Genomic DNA, 18911 nt, shown 5'->3' with positions numbered 1-18911 from the left:
ATTTTATGCATCTTTGATGGTCCATTAAACAATTAACATTCTTCTATCCTTTTTAAATACATATGATGTGTATATTTATGTAATTTCCCCCATATTGCAAAATCTTCCGGCTGGCGATGAAATAATAGTTGTGAATGGAGATCAATGGGATTTAGCACTCTTCTGGCTGAACGTTTGTGTTCAAACGAGGCGTCATCGTATTGGGGATTCACGAGAGTTTAGCAAGAGAGTTCCGAACGCACATCAAGGAGGATGCTAAAGATGAGAGATGCCGGTGCTATTTTGGTGCCAGTCGTACTATTTGTACTGCTGCAAACAGCTGTTCGTGGCGTTGACTGTGTGAAAGGTAAGTTAATGTAAATATTTTTGTTGTACCACGTCTCTCTTGAGTGCTCTCACCAAAAAGGAGAACTAGCGGCATCCTAAAATTAATTTTCTCTACAAATTTCCCCATGCGATGCTGCAGTTTCATTCTATGGTGCCAGTCATATTGCCATGCCCATGCAAGAGGCAAAGAGTTCTACCAATATTCGCCTGAGATTTCGCACAATGCTGCCCGATTGCTTCATCTTCCTGGCAGCCGGGCGAACTGACTATGCCCTGATTAATCTCGAGGCGGGAAGGATAAAGTTCATCTTCAAAATTGAAGACTTTACCACGGAACTCTGGTCACCCAGGAACATCCTCTTCAATGATCTCAATTGGCACGAAATTGCAATTCAGCGCTATGATTCCAATATAACGATGCAAGTGGATGAACATTTTAATCGGAAAACCGTTCCATCGCGAATTGGCGAACTCAACATACATTTTGGCGTCTTTCTCGGTGGAGTCGGGGACTTCTCTCAAGCATACTTAAGCACCGTGGACAATTTCCGTGGATGCATGTCTGATGTAGAGTATCTGAATCCAAGAATAACTTTTGGGTGAGAATATTTGACGACAATATTTTTTTTCTTTACGAAAATTTTGCATGGAGATTCTAAGACATTCCTTCAAAAATTTTCTCAAAATATTAACCCTTTGTAAAATATGAAGCAGCCAGGTTTCTAAAAATAGAGATTATATTGTGGTTTTATAGACATTTTCCTCAAATTTGTATATGCATAAATTCTCCAGAAACGACCATTAAACTCTATTCTCGTATTCTCGAGCAATTATGGAATATTCTATTCTTTTTCTTCACACTACGAAAATTAATTAAAATTTTTTGGAGATAAACGAAAATTAGAAAAATTGCTCTACGGATCATTTTAGCAATTTTAAATGCTAAAGGAAAAATCCTTCACAAAAGAATTAATGAAACAAGAATATTTTAATCTTTTATTGCTCGAAACAATATAATGAAATGAGAAAGTTGGTTTTCATCAAAAATACGAACTTATGTACACAGAGAGAAATCCGAAAAATGTTAATTTTACCCTGCAGTATTGATCCAAAATCGGTGTAAATAATACCCTTTTTAGGGGTTAAAGTTACCCTTTCTCATGTTAATTTTACCCTTAAAAAGGTGTAAAATTAACATTAAAAAATGTTAGTATATTTTTACATCTAAAAAGTGTTAAATTTATGAGAAAAAAAAGGTAATCGCACCCTCGTTTTTTCTCAGTGTAGGTAAAATTGTAAAACTGTTTCTAAATAATTGTGAATTCTTATTGGGAACTTACGAAATGCTCTAAAATCATGTAACCAACTTAAAAGTTCGTAAAATTTTGTACTTTATTTTTACTTTGTTAGTACTTAGTTTGTACTTTACGAACATTTGTTCGTAAATGTTCGTAAACACATAAAAAAGGGACAGATAATCCTAACCGGCTTATGTAGGTGAGATTCTTAACGTGAGTTAACTCGGAGTGCATGCAAATTCGATTTAGAGCTGAAATTGTGAGTCGCCATTCAGTTATCTTGAATCAAATTCGTGAAATTATACAAATTTTGTATTTAAACCAAAATATCAAGGATTGGGATGAACTGGCACAAAAGTGATATATGGGTGAAATGTAGACCAGAATGTACTCTATAATTTTTCTATAGAACATGATCTCATCGATTACTCAGAAGCCAAGATAATCGAGGTTTTTTGTTTCTTAACTTGTTTTTTCATCCAGAGTTCCCCAAGTAGTCATTTGTTGAACTTCAACTATATCAAAGAATTGTTGTATTTTGTGAGACTCTTCATTTAAAACCATATTTTAAGTGTCTTGGTGGAGTAGAGGCAGTCAACTTGGCATCTGAGTGATTTCAAAGCGTTATTATTGGAAAAATCAATTTTTTCACACTTAAACGGCAAAATCGGAGTGATAGCGTAGTCTGAGTGGAAAATGATGTATGGACGAAATGTAGAGACAAATGTGCTCTACAATTATGTTCAAGTAATCATCAAAATCGGTTCAGCGACAGTCGAGATAATTGAGGTTATGTGATATTGAAATTGGTTTTTCGACTGTGGCGCCCCTGGTGTTGGTCCCACGAAGTTCAAATATTCTAGAAAGTTGTAGCATTTGGTGAGATCTTTCGTTTAAGCCCTCATTCATCAAAATCGGTCGTATAGAACCGGAGATATGATTTTTTGAATTTTGTGAACTTTGACCCCTCATATCTCCGGTTCTGTTTTAACCACAGCGCGCATTTGCACCATTTTGGAAACGTCCTAGACTGGACTACAACATACTAAAATTTCATTAACTTGCACAATGCCGTTTTTGAGAAAAGTGACTTTGAATTTCGATGAATTTTGACGCTATCACAGCGCCATCTGTGGTGACTTTTTGAACTTCCATCTGAAAGTGCTCATCGAGACGAAACCAAAAAGGTAAAATTTAGGTCGCTATGTTAGTTAGAACCGGAGATAGAGGCCGGTCAATGTTCGAACTTTGACCCCTTATAGCTCGGGTCAGGGGTTATGGATCGACTTAAGGTTTTTTTTGTTTGATAGGTATAATCAACGGCTACAACATACTAAATTTTCAGCCCGATGCACAATGGAATTTTTGAGTTATTTAACTTTTAAGATTTAAAAATTTTCTTTTTAATAATAGCGCCCCTAGCGGTGGTTTTATGAACTTGCGATGTTAGAAGGGGAAGTGGCATTTCACGAGAGCTTTCCAAAAAGCCCTCACTTTTTAAATTCTGACAATTATAACCGGAGTTATGGCCATTTTAAGAAATTTTTTTTGGACCCTTATAGCTCGGGTCAGGGGGGTCGGGGGACCTTAAGTTTGGTATAGATGGAAAGCCCTAAGGCCCAGCTATAACATACTAAAATTTGAGTCCGCTGAATGCCATAGGGGCTGAGCTATTGAGAAAACAAAAAAAGGGGGGTCTTCAAAATGGCGGAAGGAGGGGTGGGGGGTGGGGGGTCAATGCACCAAGTTGCAATTTTCACCCGATATATAACCTTTGCCGAAAACCTCAAGTCGATATCTTTTTTAGTTTAGGAGCTATTAAGCTCCAAAGAGCGGCCGGCCGGCCGGCCGGCCAGCCGGCCGGCCGGGAACGTAAAATAGCCACATATATATTCGTGATCAGGAAGTGCTGAAACACATTTTGGCCAAATTTGAGGTCGATCGGACGACATGAAATTTTGTTAGGATTATAGTAGGTGAGATTGTTAAGAATCTCACCTAATATTCGTAAAATATCGTAATTTGTTCGTAAAATTTTGTCAAACAAGAAATTCACGAAAAAATGTTTGTACGTCAAGTGAACATGTTACAAAATCGTTAAAAGAAAAGTACAAATTTTTACGAACTTATTTGTGTGTTATACGATTTATGAGCATTTCGTAAGTCCCCAGTAGGAATTTACAAACATTTACGAACAATTGCACGATTTTTTATCTGTGTAGTTAAAAATAATTGAATTAATTAATTAATTAAAAATTAAATTAAATGAATAAATTAGTTACTTTTGTTGAGTAAGACGGGAGCCATATTGCTCTTCGAAATCAAATTAAAACGGATTTTACTACTAAATATACTAAAAATTACAACTAAAAAAAAAGTCCACTATAAAATCTTTTAAAAAGTTGGACCTCATTTGATCCCCCGAAAAATTCAAGGGGTTGATATGAGCAACTTCCAAAGTTGATTTAAACCTCGAAAAGTTCATTTAATGAAAAAAAGATTTAGTCCCAAGCTTTTCAGAGGATCTAATATGGTGCAGATCTTCACAAAGTTTATGATGAACCATTTATTTTTACAATTCAATAAAGATTTAAGCGAAATACAAAATTATAATAAAACTGTTGAAAAAAATAAAATTAGAAACATGTAAATAAAATTTATTTCGGTCTGATCTACCTACCAATAAGGACTATGATAATTACAATGAGAAAAAAGGGGGTGCAATTAACTTTTTTTCTCGTAACTAACACTTTTTAGGTGTAAAAATATATCAACACTTTTTAATGTTAATTTTACACCTTTTTAAGTGTAAAATTAGCATGAAAAAGGGTAACTTTAACCCATAATACACCAAAAAAGCATAATATTTACACAGATTTTGGATCAATACTGCAGGGTAAAATTAACATTTATGGAATGTTATTTTAACTTTTTCGGATTTCGGATTTAACTTTTTCGGAAGTTAAAATAACATTCCGGAAATGTTTATTTTGCCCTGCAGTATTGATCCGAAATCGGTGTAAATATTATGCTTTTTAGGTGTATTAGGGGTTAAAGGTACCCGTTTCCATGTTGATTTTACCCTTAAAAAGGTGTAAAATTAACAATAAAAATGTTGATATGTTGATATATTTTTTCACCTAAAAAGTGTTAAAGTTATGAGGAAAAAAAGTTAATCGCACCCCGTTTTCTTCTCAGTGTGTACAAGTACGAGTAATGGCACAACCATTGAACTTTCTCTCATTTTGTTACCAAGATAGCTAATCACTAATAAGATGATGATAGACGTTTATAATCCATAACCTGTGGATTCAAAGACATTTCAAAAACCGATTTTTAGATTATAATTTTGCTGAGAACCAGGACATATACATATACCTTTTGCATAAGGCCGAACTGTCCACCATGATCGTTCTTCTAGAACGTTTTTACCCCTAATAAATTTATGATCAGAAATTTGTGAAAAACATTTTTGTATACACACAGAAAAATTAAAAATTCTTAAACAGAAACACCCAGGAATTTAATTTCAAATCCCATCGAATGAATGCCAATGCCCTAATTCTAAATCCTTGATCATTTAGTTTTAGTTGCAATTTGCAAATCTCTAGACATTTTTCATTTTCCAGCTAATGCTGAACTTAAGTTCCCGATCTCTTAACTTGAAAGCGCTAGGGATTCTAGCCCATTTCTTTTGCTCAGAGCTTCTAAACTTAAGGGCCATGGGGATTCACGTCCAATTTAAGTTCCCAGGATCTTATATATTCATAAATTTAGAGTCAAAATTTTTCTGTGTGTAGATACAAAGCTTTAGCTCATTCGAAGGACACAAATCCTTAAGAATTCTCCATATAATGTCGTCAAATATTTCATTCCATCTTTATTCGATCAATATGCTTGTCTTAATGCTAAATCCTTATAGATGTACTACAACAACATCAATGTGTTCAAGCGTGCTAAAGAACGGACATCCCATGTTGCAAGTGTTCGGGTATCTTGGGCTTGTGCTGCAGAATTTGATGCTGATCATCAGCAAAGTGTCAGTTTTATTGAAGATGATTCCTTTATGGTTCTGGGAAAGACTACAATGTATTCTGGAGATACGTGGAACTTGGAATTCCGAACAATTGAAATGATTTCTAGTGTCTTGTACAACGTTGGAAATATGGATTTTATATCCCTGGAAATTGTTGATGCAAAGCTCAGACTTTTAGTGGGAAAAGGATCAAATGCTGTCGAACTAATCCCTGATAGAAATGTCTCGGATGGAAAGTGGCACAATGTGTCGATCCTGTACAGCCCTATGATTGTGGAGATTGTGGTGGATGATGTGAAGAATACTGCAAGTTTTGCAAATGGAAGTAGTCAAGTGATTGAGTTGAATGAACAGTTCTTTATTGGCGGATTAGACTACAATTTCAGAAAGAGGGCTACTATGAAGGGATGTAGAGCTGCTGAAAGTAGCTTTAGAGGATGCATGAAGAACATCTTGGTGAATCGTCAACTGGTTGGCTTTCCCGATATGAAGATAACACAGGGAGTGACTGTGGACTGTGTCTGGAGGTATCCCTGCATAGAAAGACAGCCTTGCATAATTGGTAGTATATGCCAACCATATGGGATTGATGAATTTATCTGTCACTGCAATCAAGCTTTTTGCATTAAAGCGGACTTCCTGGAGAGATATAAGATCTTCTCCAGGATAGATCTTCCCATAGACATTGAAATCTTAGCCATATCGCCTATGCAAATGATGGAAGGTGACAGTGTATTCCTTTCCCCGGCATATATCGATGTCCTCTTTGACTACTCAAAGATTGGACTAATGGAAGCTGGAGTTATCTTCCATATCGTTCAGCCGCCCAAGCATGGAACCATTGCTATTGCTCCTTTTACTACGGATAGCAATGAAACTCAGAGCAAACTCTTCTCACTCATGGACTTGAGTACAGATAAGGTGAAGTATACACATAACGGAAACGAACATTTCATAGACCATATCACTATGGATATGCAACTGGTGTCAACCAATCGAGAATCCGTTCCGGATTACATTCAAGGGAAGCATAGATTTGTTTTACACGTAAACATAACTCCTGTTAACGATGCACCATCGCTATACATTCCGCACAATAGAATGCTAAGACTTACCCAAGGAATACCCAAGGTAATTGGATCGGATTTGCTTCTAGCAACCGATCCTGATAGTCCTGATAGTTCGTTGATTTATACCTTTCTACCATCTCCATATCCAAACCGGATTTCTGGAAAGTTAGAAGTAGCAGGAAAACCGGTATCAACGTTCTCACAATCGGATATTAATCAAGGACATGTTACCTATGTTATAGAATCGGATACCCCCGAGGATACTTCAATGGAAATTTCTATCCAAGTCTCAGATGGGATGGAGACCAGCCCTACGGTAATGTTGAAAGTCTCAGTTCTACCTTTACAACTTCGAATGATTAACAACACCGGCCTTATTCTGGTTCACAAATCATTTGCTTTTATCACTCCTTGGAACCTATCCTTTGTCTCAAACTCAGATGATGATCAACTAGATGTTAAGTTTGATGTCGTAAGGCCACCACAGTATGGGAGTATCCAGAAGCTAAGGAGTGTGGATAGCTCCTGGATAACTGTGGATTCTTTTACCAGTAACCAAATGCTTCTTGGACAAATACGATATCTGCATACAACAGATTTTCCTCAACATGACGATTTCAAGTTCACAGTTTCCCTTGCTCCGATAACTATGCCTAAATCTTACGACTTTCGAATAACGTTCACGAAACTGAAGATTGGGATACAGCGTCAAGCAAACTTGTACATCAATGGAAGTGGAGATGTTGCGATTAAAAGTGATAATCTCTACCATCAGACTCTTCCTTTGCCAACATTTGCCAGAAACATAATCTACATTGTGTTGAAGCCTCCCAAATACGGAATTATTTACGTTGATGGATATCCTCAAGCTGCCAAAGAAATGGATTCATTCACTCAGCAAGATATTGATAAAAATGTTATGAGGTACAGAACCTTCCTGGCTTCATATTCAAGTTTTGTGGATGTCTTTGAATTTGCTGTTTCAGTTCCGGAATGTGAGGATATTTTTGGGAGAATGAATATTGTGTACAATCCTACGGAGAACCTATCGAAGTCCCTGATGTACCAGACTAAAGAAAAGATCGTGGTGAATGAGGGAAGAGCTGCTCTACTGACTGCAAATCATTTTGAAGTGGTCTTTGATCATTTCAAAGAACTCACATTTAATGTTTCTCATCCTCCGAAACACGGTTCAATATGCAATTATGACGAAACTAATATCAAGATTAACGTTATGGAATCCTTCACCTTCGATGAGATCCTCTCCAGAAATATTTACTACTGCCATGATGATTCTGAATCCAGAGAGGATAATTTTAGCATCCTCGTCCTCTCTGACCCTGAATCAAATTTTCAATTTGTCTGTGAAGTAGATGTTGAAATAAAATTGGTCAATGACAATGAACCCTACAATGCCCATCACAAAGTGTTCTACATCGTTAGAGAAGAAAGTAAGACACTGTCTCGCAGTGATCTCGAATATGAGGATCATGATCTCGAAACAGGTGCACAAAACATATTTTATTCCCAAGTCACCGTGCCAAATGGTGTGATGTATAAGGAGGGTGTCGAGACGACTTTCTTCACACAGGAAGACATCAACGATCGTCGGATTATGATCAAACATCACGGAGCAGAATACGGAAAGATCACTTTTATCGTGTCAGATGGGGTATTTGAAGTACCAGGATTTCTGGAGATTCAAGCTTCTGAGCCATTTCTCAAAGTTCGTGACTCAAATGCTTCAGTAGTGCAAGAGGGAAGGTTTATCACGATCACCCATGAAGATCTCTCAATTGAGACCAATTTGAATGCTGAACCTGATGAAATTGAGTACAAGATCACAGATGGACCAAATTACGGAAGCATTATGGCTCTAAAAAGAAAATTAAATGCTACAATTCTCCCTAGGAATCTCAATGTGACATCAATTAAGAATTTCACTCAAGAAAATGTTAATCAGGAGAAGATCATATACTGGAACACTGAAGTGGCTTCCATGGATAAAATTAGGTATCGAGTTGCTGCCAAAGGTATTTGGACAGAAGGTGAATTGCTGGTGAGGATTTATCCAGCTGCTTATTGGGAGCTCCTTCAGATCCGGAGGAATCAAACACTATTTGTCGAGGAGTCAACAAGTGTGATCATCTCAAGAGACATTCTGGAAATTGTCCATCCGAAGATTTCTCCAGGTAATTCTGAACGACATTGAATAAACGAGCAGTAAAAAGTCAAAATTGGTCAGCAAAAAATTCGAAATGATCAGTAAAAAATAAAAAAAATGGTCAGTAAAAAATAAAAAAGGCAGCAAAAAGTTTAAAAAGATCAGTAAAAAATTAAAATAGAGCAGTACTTTATTAAAAGCGGTCAGTAAAAAATAAAAAGTGGTCAGCAAAAAATTAAAAGTGATCAGCAAAAAATTAAAAGTGTTCAGTAAAAAATAAAATATGGTCAGTAAAAAAATTAAAATTGAGCAGTAAAAAATAAAATTTTATCAGTAGAAAATAAAATTTGATCAGTAAAAAATAAAAAGTGATCAGTAGAAAAATAAAAAGTGGTCAGTTAAAAATTTAAAATGAGCAGTAGAAAATAAAATTTGATTAGTAGAAAATAAAGTGGTCAGTAAAAAGTTCAATAAAAAACAAGAAATTGAAAATATTCAATTCAGTAAAAAATTGGTCAGCAAAAATTAAAAATGTGCAGTAAAAAAATAAAATGTGGTCAGAAAAAATAAAAAATGGACAATAAAAAATAAAAAGTGGTCAGTAAAAAATTAAAAATGAGCAGTAATTTTCTTCATTTTCAAGTGAAATTTCGCACATCTTGAGCCTAAAGGAGACTTTAATAGGGTGTAAAGTATGAGGCCTCTATCTCTCATAATTTCCAAGGGTTTGCGGAATCTTTGTCTTTTTCCATTTTATTTTTTTCCAATTTGTCTTTGGAATCTTTGTCTTCGGTAACCTTTGTTTTTGGAAACATTGTCTTGGGAAATCTTGTCTTATATGTATTTCAAACAAATATATTTTACTCCCTCCGTTCCGAAATAAGTCGTACGTTTGGGGAAAAATTAGGGATTAAGGAATGGTTTCAGAGAATGTTTTTGTTATTGGCAAATATCTTGTGTATGAACTATCCTCCATGTTCAGGGATAATATGAGGATCCTATCACGATGGTATGTTGAGGATTCGATATGTTGAAGTTGTCCATTTTTCGCGTTTTTTTCAAAGAGCTCCGGTAGATAGTTAATTACTAAAAAATGGACTGTGATTAACATTACAGGATAGAATTTGTTCTAAATTTTTAGTATGCACAAGTAGAACTCAACAGTTATTACCGATATGACATTTTTTATTGCTCAAATTTTGCAGAATGAGCAATAAAAAGAATATCCATTTTTTATGTGTTCGAATATCTGGATGCAAAATGGTGAGAAATAGGGATTTGGGACCTTCAGAGGACCCCCCAAAAGTTGACCCTGGGACACTTTATATGTTTCTCTAAAACATATTCTGAATTGAAAAAAAGAAATCGCACGACGTGTTTTCGAGCAATCCCAAAAAACATGATTTTGAAGGGAAAGGGAAGGAGTGGGGGCAAAATAAATAACATATTAATGTTCCCAGGGTCAACTTATGGGGGGGTCCCCCGAACGTCCCAAGTCTGTATCTCTCACCATTCTGCATCTATGTTAGATTGAAAATAAAACGCCAAAAATAAGACATTTTTAAGACATTCATTCCTCAAGATACCATCAAGACTGGACCCCAATTTTAGTACTGAACATTAGCAATAGTTCTTTACAAGAGATAATTGTTGATACATAAAACATTTACCAACAAACTTTCCCTTAATTCCAATTTTTCCCAAACGTATGACTTATTTCGGAACAAGATTTTTTCCCAAACGTACGACTTATTTCGGAACGGAGGGAGTATTAAATAAAATAATGATATTACAATGGTGTTTTTGAAGTTTTAGTTACGTCCTTCAGGGCAAAGGGAAATTTTCTGTGTTTTGAAAAATTTTTAGTTTCGTCTTTTGGGGCAAAGGGAAATTTTGTTTTGGCAAATTTTTAGTTTCGTCGTTTTGGGCAAAGGGAAATTTTTTGAGAAAAAGGAAGTTTTTGGAAAGTTATAAAAATGTATGAAAGACAAGATTTCCAAAGACGAAGTTTTCAAAAAAAAAAAAAAAGTTACCGAAGACAAAGATTCCAAAGAAAAAACCGGGAAAAACAAAAGTGTAAAAAACAAAATGGAAAAAACGAAGATTCCCGATCCCTAAGGAAATGTACCTCTATAAGCTGATTTAGGATTATCACTGGCTTAATTCTTCGCTGACCAATTTATATTTTTTACTGACTAATTTTAATTTTTTACTGACCAATTTTAATTTTTTACTGACCACTCTTAATTTTTTACTGACCTCTTTTAATTTTTTACTGGCCACAATTAATTTTTTATTGTTTACTTTTAATTTTTTTACTGACCATTTTTTATTTTCTACTGACCACTTTTGATTTTCTACTGATCAAATTTTATTTTTTACTGACCAATTTGTATTTTCTACTGCTCGTTTTTAATTTTTTACTGACCAATTTGTATTTTTTACAGACCACTTTTAATTTTTTACTGACCACTTTTAATTTTTTACTGACCACAATTAATTTTTTACTGTTCACTTTTGATTTTCTACTGATCAAATTTTATTTTTTACTGACCAATTTGTATTTTCTACTGCTCGTTTTTAATTTTTAATTTTTAATTTTTTTTGCTACTCATTTTTAATTTTTTGGTGATCAACTCGAATATTATTACTGCTCATTTTTAATTTTTTACTGACCATATTTTCTTTTTACTGACCATTTTTAATTTTTTGCTGATTAATTTTTTACTGATTCGAAGTATTCACTGACCAATTTTAACTTTTTACCACTTTTTACTGACAAAATTGAAAATTTTTGCTGATTATTTCGAATTATTTGCTGATCAAATTTGATTTTCTGCTGACCACTTTTAACTTTTTACTGACCATTTGTTTTTTGCCATTCTGGACTACTCCCTATTGAATTTCTGGTAAAAATCTTTTATTTCCAGGGGATATTACCTATCTCGTGACCACTTCTCCTCAGCATGGATACTTGGAGATCCAATCCATCACCTTGGATGATGAATACAACAGCAAAGTCTTTGATCAGAGTACAATAAATGCTGAGAAGATGTTCTACATTCAAGCAGGAGTCAATCAATCTTCTGATTTCTTTGTATTCGACGTGACAAATGGTATCACTTGGCTGAGGGATCTCAAGCTCAAAATCATCATCATCCCTGAGAATCTGTACATATCAACAAGAACAATTCTCGTGGAGGAAGGAGGATCAGTTGCCCTATCTCCAGACGACATGATACCCTTCTCAGAATTCTACTATGGAAAAATCTTAGAATACAAGATCCTCCAGCAGCCCCAATTTGGCAATATCAAGTCCGGAAAATCCTCAAAAGTCAATAGATTCACCCAAAAGCAACTGGAAGCTGGTATTATCATGTACTATCACAATGGAAGTGAAAATTCATCAGATACAATCCTTCTGATTGCTGTGGCGAGGAACAAGGAGAGCGTTCCCTTCTACCTCCACGTGGCAATTCTCCCAGTTAACGATGAGATCCCACAAGTAGTCACGAATACAGGACTTCAAATGTGGACAGGTGGCCGAAGCCCAATACGCCGGACTGATCTCAGTAAGAACTAATCATTTTTTATGAGCATTGCCAAAGAGATCTTGCCTAAACTAGATCTCATGAAATCATCCTCTTTGTGCTAAAAAAAAATTTATGAACTCTGAAGAGATAAATCTCAAGAGTGTGATGAGTTGTGATCTGTTTCATTTTATAAATAAACCAGTTTTTCCCATGTGATAACACAAAATTCGCTCAGCAAGTTGTTGAGTAAATATTTTGACGGCTTTTCATAATTATTTTTTATTACGCCTTGTTATGAATGACAAATTGAATTTAATCTGCATGAAATTGGAGTAATATCTGTTTTTTTATACTTCGTATTCTGTTCATTCGCCAAAAATTAATAATCTCTATAAGAAATTGAAAAAATGCTCATTATGCATTAAATTTGACCTATTTTTTAAGGAATAGGGAACGTACGAAAGAGGAGGGGGGAAAAGTAAAAAGGTTGGGTACGAGATAATGTCATTTGAGGAGGGGCCATCGAAATCCGAAAGTCGATATCTCTTACCGTTTAAGCTCCAGAACAGTGAGAAGTTGAAAAAAAGTCGATTATATAACTGCTCTCTCTTTGACTTCGAGCAGTAAAAAAAACCATTGATCTAGTAAAAGAAATAATTGGATAAGCAATAATCAAAATCGGTCAGTGTTAAATAATTTTATGTGAATAAAATTAAGTTATTAAGGAGAATTAACATCAAATCTATCACTAAAAGGGGGTGACACAGAATCGCAGCTTTGCGAAATCCACGAACTTGTGCCTTATACGGGCTTCAGACTTAAGGCTTAGCCATAAGGCTTAACTTCTCTAATTTTTTGTCAGTCGAAATTTTTTGGAAAATTTTGTCTTATAAATGGACTAATTAAGGGGATTTGAATCAGAATTTGAATCAGAAGAACAAATTAAATTGGTTGCTATTTAGGATTTTGAGACCTTCGGAAGCTAGGCTAAACCTTTGATCTGAAAATGGTCATAGATCTCGCAAAACTAGTTTCGGACCTCTTGTATAATAGGGTTTTTTAAAAGTTCAATTAATAGGAGAAAGGGGGGAAAGCATAGTATTCACAAGTTTAAATATTTCGTAAAACTTTTTCAAACTCTGCATTTCATTAATGCTTATCGGTTCACATTTAAATAAAATTAACTAATTAAATTTAAAATTTGTTCATAACCGAATTATTACAGGCTCGAATCCGATTAAAATTAATTCAAGCTTATCCAGGATTCCAACTTTTTTTTCAAAGAATTCAAATTTGTCTAAATCATTTGAGAAATACGCTCTATCATTAAAATTTGGTTATTGAAAATATAAGGGAATATAGCAAAGCGTTCGTCTTTGCGAAAGACTCAAAACCGTAGCATATGATAATGACAAAAATCCAGTCTGAATTCTTTTTTGTTTCGTTTTCTTTTTTTATGTCTTATCGGTTTACGTTCACGACCAATTAAAATTCATCAAGAAAAGTGATTAAAGGGAGATGGGGCTACATTTCTAACGTTATATTTCGCTGATGGCAGTCAAAATCCCGTAAACCAAAATCCCGAAAGTCAATATCCCGAAAGCCAAAATCCCGAACGCGTAAATCCCGAAAAGGTCAAAATCCCGAAAGCCAAAATCCCGAATTTTAAAATTCTGAAAGTGATGATATTATATGGAGGAAAATGTGTAGAGTAATTTCCTAAGACACAGAAGATTTCCCTTTGCCTCCAGCAACCGCGGGTATAATCGTAGGCGTAGCTGTGACGCTTTTAAGAATTCGGGATTTTGGCTTTCGGGATTTTGGCCCATTCGGGATTTTGGCTTTCGGGATTTTGGCGTTCGGGATTTTGGCTTTCGGGATTTTTGGCGTTCGGGATTTTGGCCCATTCGGAATTTTGGCTTTCGGGATTTTGGCGTTTGGGATTTTGGCTTTCGGGATATTGGCGTTCGGGATTTTGGCTTTCGGAATTTTTGACGTTCGGGATTTTGGCCCATTCGGGATTTTGGCTTTCGGGATTTTGGCTTTTGAGATTTTGGCGTTCGGGATTTTGGCTTTCGGGATTTTGGCGTTCGGGATTTTGGCTTTTGAGATTTTGGCGTTCGGGATTTTGGCGTTCGGGATTTTGGCTTTCGGGATTTTAGCGTTCGGGTTTTTGGCTTTCGGGATTTTAGCGTTCGGGATTTTGACCGGGCCTCACCTACTTCTATAGCGGTTGACACATTTAAAATTGACTCGAAAAACGATCTTTTATCTTAATATTTAACCCTAGAATTGCATATGCAAGCATTATAAGAGTCACAAACTCATTAATGTGACCAGAAAATAATCTCTGTTACCATATGCTTATCTCCGTTTCTCACTGGTTATCCTTATTAGATTTTATTGAGCAATTTTGATTTTTTAACTTTCCGATTTTGAGTTTAATTTTTATGTCAATAAGATATCCTGATCCTGATATATCCTAAAAAACAATGCAATTTTAATTGATCGAAAAAAAAACCGTTTGCCAGATCATTAATCTTTCTCTTTGGGGGGTATCTTTGCAGTGGCTCAGGACTACGATACACCAGCTGATGATTTAACATTTGTGGTGGATGAAGTTGTGGGAGGCGTTTTGACTCTGGACGATGCCCGTGTATCCCAAAAAGTCATTGGGAATTTTACTCAAAGACAAATTGATGATACCAATGTCTTCTTCGCGCACAACAGCTCCTTCTCAAGTGGCCAATTGACTTTCTTCGTCACGGATGGCGTTCATAATACCTCCAGGCAAACCCTTTACATCACAGTGAATCCTGTGTCTCTGGTCCAAGTGAGAAATGAGCATCTGCACGTTTTCCCACTCACGAGAAAGCAAATTCTCCCTGAACAGCTGCATTTCAAGTGTTCTGATGAGGAGAGAGCTGTGAGATATGTTGTGACAATTCCCCCTCAGCTCGGAAGAATCCTCTATGAATACTCGGAAAATGGGATGGCCACTGAAGTATCAGAGTTCACACAGAGTGATGTGAGGGCTGGAAAGATTCTCTATGAGCACACTCATACAATGCTTGAACTAAAAACTAATGATTCCTTCTACTTCGACGTGATCTCTAGCCATGCTAATAGCCTGATTGATCAAATTTTCCAAATTGATATCTCTGTATCTTCTGGGGGTTTACTCAGGTTCCTCCCGGTACCTAGAATAAGTCTCGATGAGGGAGAACTAGCTCCAATTAAGCTTGATCTTTCAAAGGTATTGGAGTACCTTGAAACAAGGGCGGGGATCCATGATCCTGAACTCTACATTGAACCCTTTATTCCAAACCATGGAATTGTGGAGATAATCGATGGGAAGATGAATGCCACCAATAATCGTCTTACCTTACAAGATTTCAATAACAACCGGGTTTATTATAAACATGATCATTCGGATACGGTTGAAGATCGCCTACTAATGTCAGTCTATCTACTCCAGGGTCATATATTCCTCTGCAATCTTACAATTCCGATTATAATTAATCCAATTAATGATCAACCCTTCCAGTTGATCACGCAATCTCCTCATATTTCCGTAGTTGAAGGAGAAAACAAGACAATTACCCGATCAGAATTACTAACTGAAGATGCAGATACTCCATCTTCGGAGATCATCTATGACATCATCAGTGGACCGACTGTAGGCCTGCTGTATAAGGTTTCCGATGAAGGAATAGCTCAGGACATCATCGCGTATGGCAATCAGTTCAGCCAATTTGACATTGATGAAGGAAAAGTGATCTATATTCATTCAGGCAAGGCTCAGTCCACAACATTTTACTTCAAAGTTTCAGACGGAGAGTTTAAACCTGCCTACGAAATCTTCAATATTAACATACTGCCGATAACCATAACAGCAGGTTTTCAGAATGACGCCATTCTTGTTCCACAAGGCATTTCTGCTGCGCTGATAGAACAAAGGCATCTGTATATTGAAACCAATGTTCATAAAACCAGGCTGATGTATAACATAACAATGACTCCTACAGCAGGCCTTATCTTACGCAATGAGAAACCTGTGCTACGTTTTAGTCAGATGCAATTGGTCGAACATGAGATCTCCTACATGCAAACGGATCTATCTAGGTCCAATGACACATTCCAAGTCACAGCCTACATCTCCGATACGAACTACGGAGGTGTGATTACGGTCAAGGTGATCGTTCATCCTTTTATCGCACTCAATGCTATAACAGTTACTGCGGGAGATAAAATCCGTTTGAGTACATCAGCCATGTCTCATCATTCATCGAACTTAAATCTAAACCGATACAACCCAAAATATACCCTAACATCAAGGGCCAAGCATGGGAAGCTAAAGAAGATTACTCGAACTACGGGAGATGGAGATTCCTATAAAGATAAGGATATTACATCTTTTACTTATAAAGAGTTGAAAAGTGGAGTTATCTACTTCGTTTCCAAGAAACTCCCAGATGAAGATCTATACACGATCAGCGATAGTTTCGACTATGTCCTTCAAATAAAATCCGTTCAACCGGCTCAAGGAACCGTAGCAATCACGATCAATTCTCACGATCTTGCCACGGAAGAGAATGGAATTATGGTTGCAGATAGCAGTCTACCGATCAACTACGTTCTTATAGTCTGCATTGTTGCAGCTATTGTTATTCTATCCTTGATATTAGTTGTCATCATCAAGTGCCGCGCGACCAGTAGAGCTGCTAAAAACGCCAAAAAAGACTACCCACCATCCCTACCTCGTCCTCCTGATTTCCTTCCTTACGGAGTACGTGTCAATACATCCTCAGATCCTGAATCCATCCCCGCTACGGCAGCTTCAACACCCCTCCCTGGGCTCAGTAATGTACCCCAGTGTAAGGTGATCCCTATTGGATTTGACCCCAATGACTTCCAAGACTCTGAATCTGATATGGCCGATCTCAATCTTCCTGATCCTCAGCATAGTATACGCTATCCCTATGGAGATGACAACGAAAACTGGTGTCCCAGCTATGATGTTTGCAACGACATCAACTACTCCTCAATCGCTCAACCTCAACAACCGCAAACGCCCCAAGGAACCAACCCTCTCCTAAGGCGGAATCAGTACTGGGTTTAGCTTCTAAAATTTAGACTTTTATTGTAGGTCTCATATAGTTTTTTTTATTGGAGTGCAACCCCAATTTTTTCAGCATTTTTCTACTGATAGATAATTACACAATTTGTAACCAAATGGTACGCAGTAGCACAATTTTGTACTATTAAAATTATTAGGTCAATTTGGTTGACCTTTAAAAGTACTTATTGCCAAAAAATAAATTGCCAAATAAAGTTTTACTTAATACTCAAAATTAGGAGTAAGTACCTAATTTAACGACTAATTTATTTAACTTATATAGATCTTTCTAAGTAGAACTCCATGTTTAACATTACAAAACTTAAACTTATTTTTGAATAAACCTAGTTTTTAATTAATTTAGTAATATGCTGCTGTAGCAAAAATTGACAAAAGTTCTATATTTTTTACTGCCTTGCTTTTAAAAAAATTTGCTGAATAAAATTTTTGAGATCAGAATAGTAATATTTTGTTTTTAAAATAAATAAATAATAAAAGAAAAACAAAATATTTATAACTTTTGATAAGAAATTATAGAAAACCAGATGGAAAACTTTCCTTTTCGTAAAAAAAAACTATCTTGACGGTCTTGGTCTTATCTAGAAGATTGAATTAAAAATCTTCAATAAACATTTGTGGAAACCCTATTATTTTGATAAACATAATAATAAAATTGTTTATTAAAAAATACACTTCCAAAATATTTTGAACAAGGGGGAGATATTAGGGTGAAAATGTGTACACCACTTCCAAGCACTTCCACGACTTTGGAAGAGGCCTTCGTACTTCCAAAACTTCCCAACACTCTCGAAAATGTGGCAATACTTCCAGCACTTCATGCACTTCTTATACTTTTAAATAAATAATTTATTTAATATGATGAAAAATCTAATAATAAAAATTCTTAAAAAATCTCAAGAAAATTATTTTTACGCATATTTTTTAATATTTTGGTTATAATTTTGAATTTGTAGCGCCAGATATTCTTGCATATTTTCAATATTTTAATATTATCTGCGTTTTACGAAGGGGGCATCAACATATTTTGAATTTTACTAAGAGACCAGTGAAGCTACTTTTGGAAAAATACGTATTGTCGTTTGTAATTATTGAAACTGTGCTGGAAAGTCTGTAAGAGTTCAAAAATACTAGTGCAACAACTAATTCAGCACATCAGACGTATCTTCACCTTTTATTGAGCTTGATTTTCTCTCTGGTTTCAAAATCCTTTAAAATTAAAACAATTTGCACTCTTGGATATTTTTTCCAGGATCTTTTCGCTATTGTTGTATTAGATCAATTCCTTATAACCTGTCACCTATCGATCCGCAGAAAAGATTTTTCAATCGGAACATATCAGGAAA

General features: G+C 35.7%; 1 protein-coding gene across 1 annotated transcript; it reads left to right on the top strand.

Annotated features, from left to right (window-relative positions):
* The first annotated feature begins 261 nt into the window (after positions 1-261).
* On the top strand, positions 262-18795 carry LOC129806744 (chondroitin sulfate proteoglycan 4). Its single transcript, XM_055855516.1, has 5 exons — positions 262-346; positions 467-894; positions 5548-8923; positions 11826-12467; positions 14996-18795. Exons 1-5 carry the CDS (start codon positions 262-264, stop codon positions 17548-17550), a joined length of 7086 nt encoding a protein of 2361 aa, XP_055711491.1. The 3' UTR covers positions 17551-18795.
* The last annotated feature ends 116 nt before the right edge of the window (positions 18796-18911 follow it).

The sequence above is a fragment of the Phlebotomus papatasi genome, chromosome 3 (genome assembly GCF_024763615.1).
Source record: "Phlebotomus papatasi isolate M1 chromosome 3, Ppap_2.1, whole genome shotgun sequence".
In the NCBI taxonomy this organism is placed as follows: Eukaryota; Metazoa; Arthropoda; class Insecta; order Diptera; family Psychodidae; genus Phlebotomus; species Phlebotomus papatasi.
Note: the sequence above shows the minus strand (reverse complement) of the source record. Positions and strands in the feature narration are given on the sequence as shown.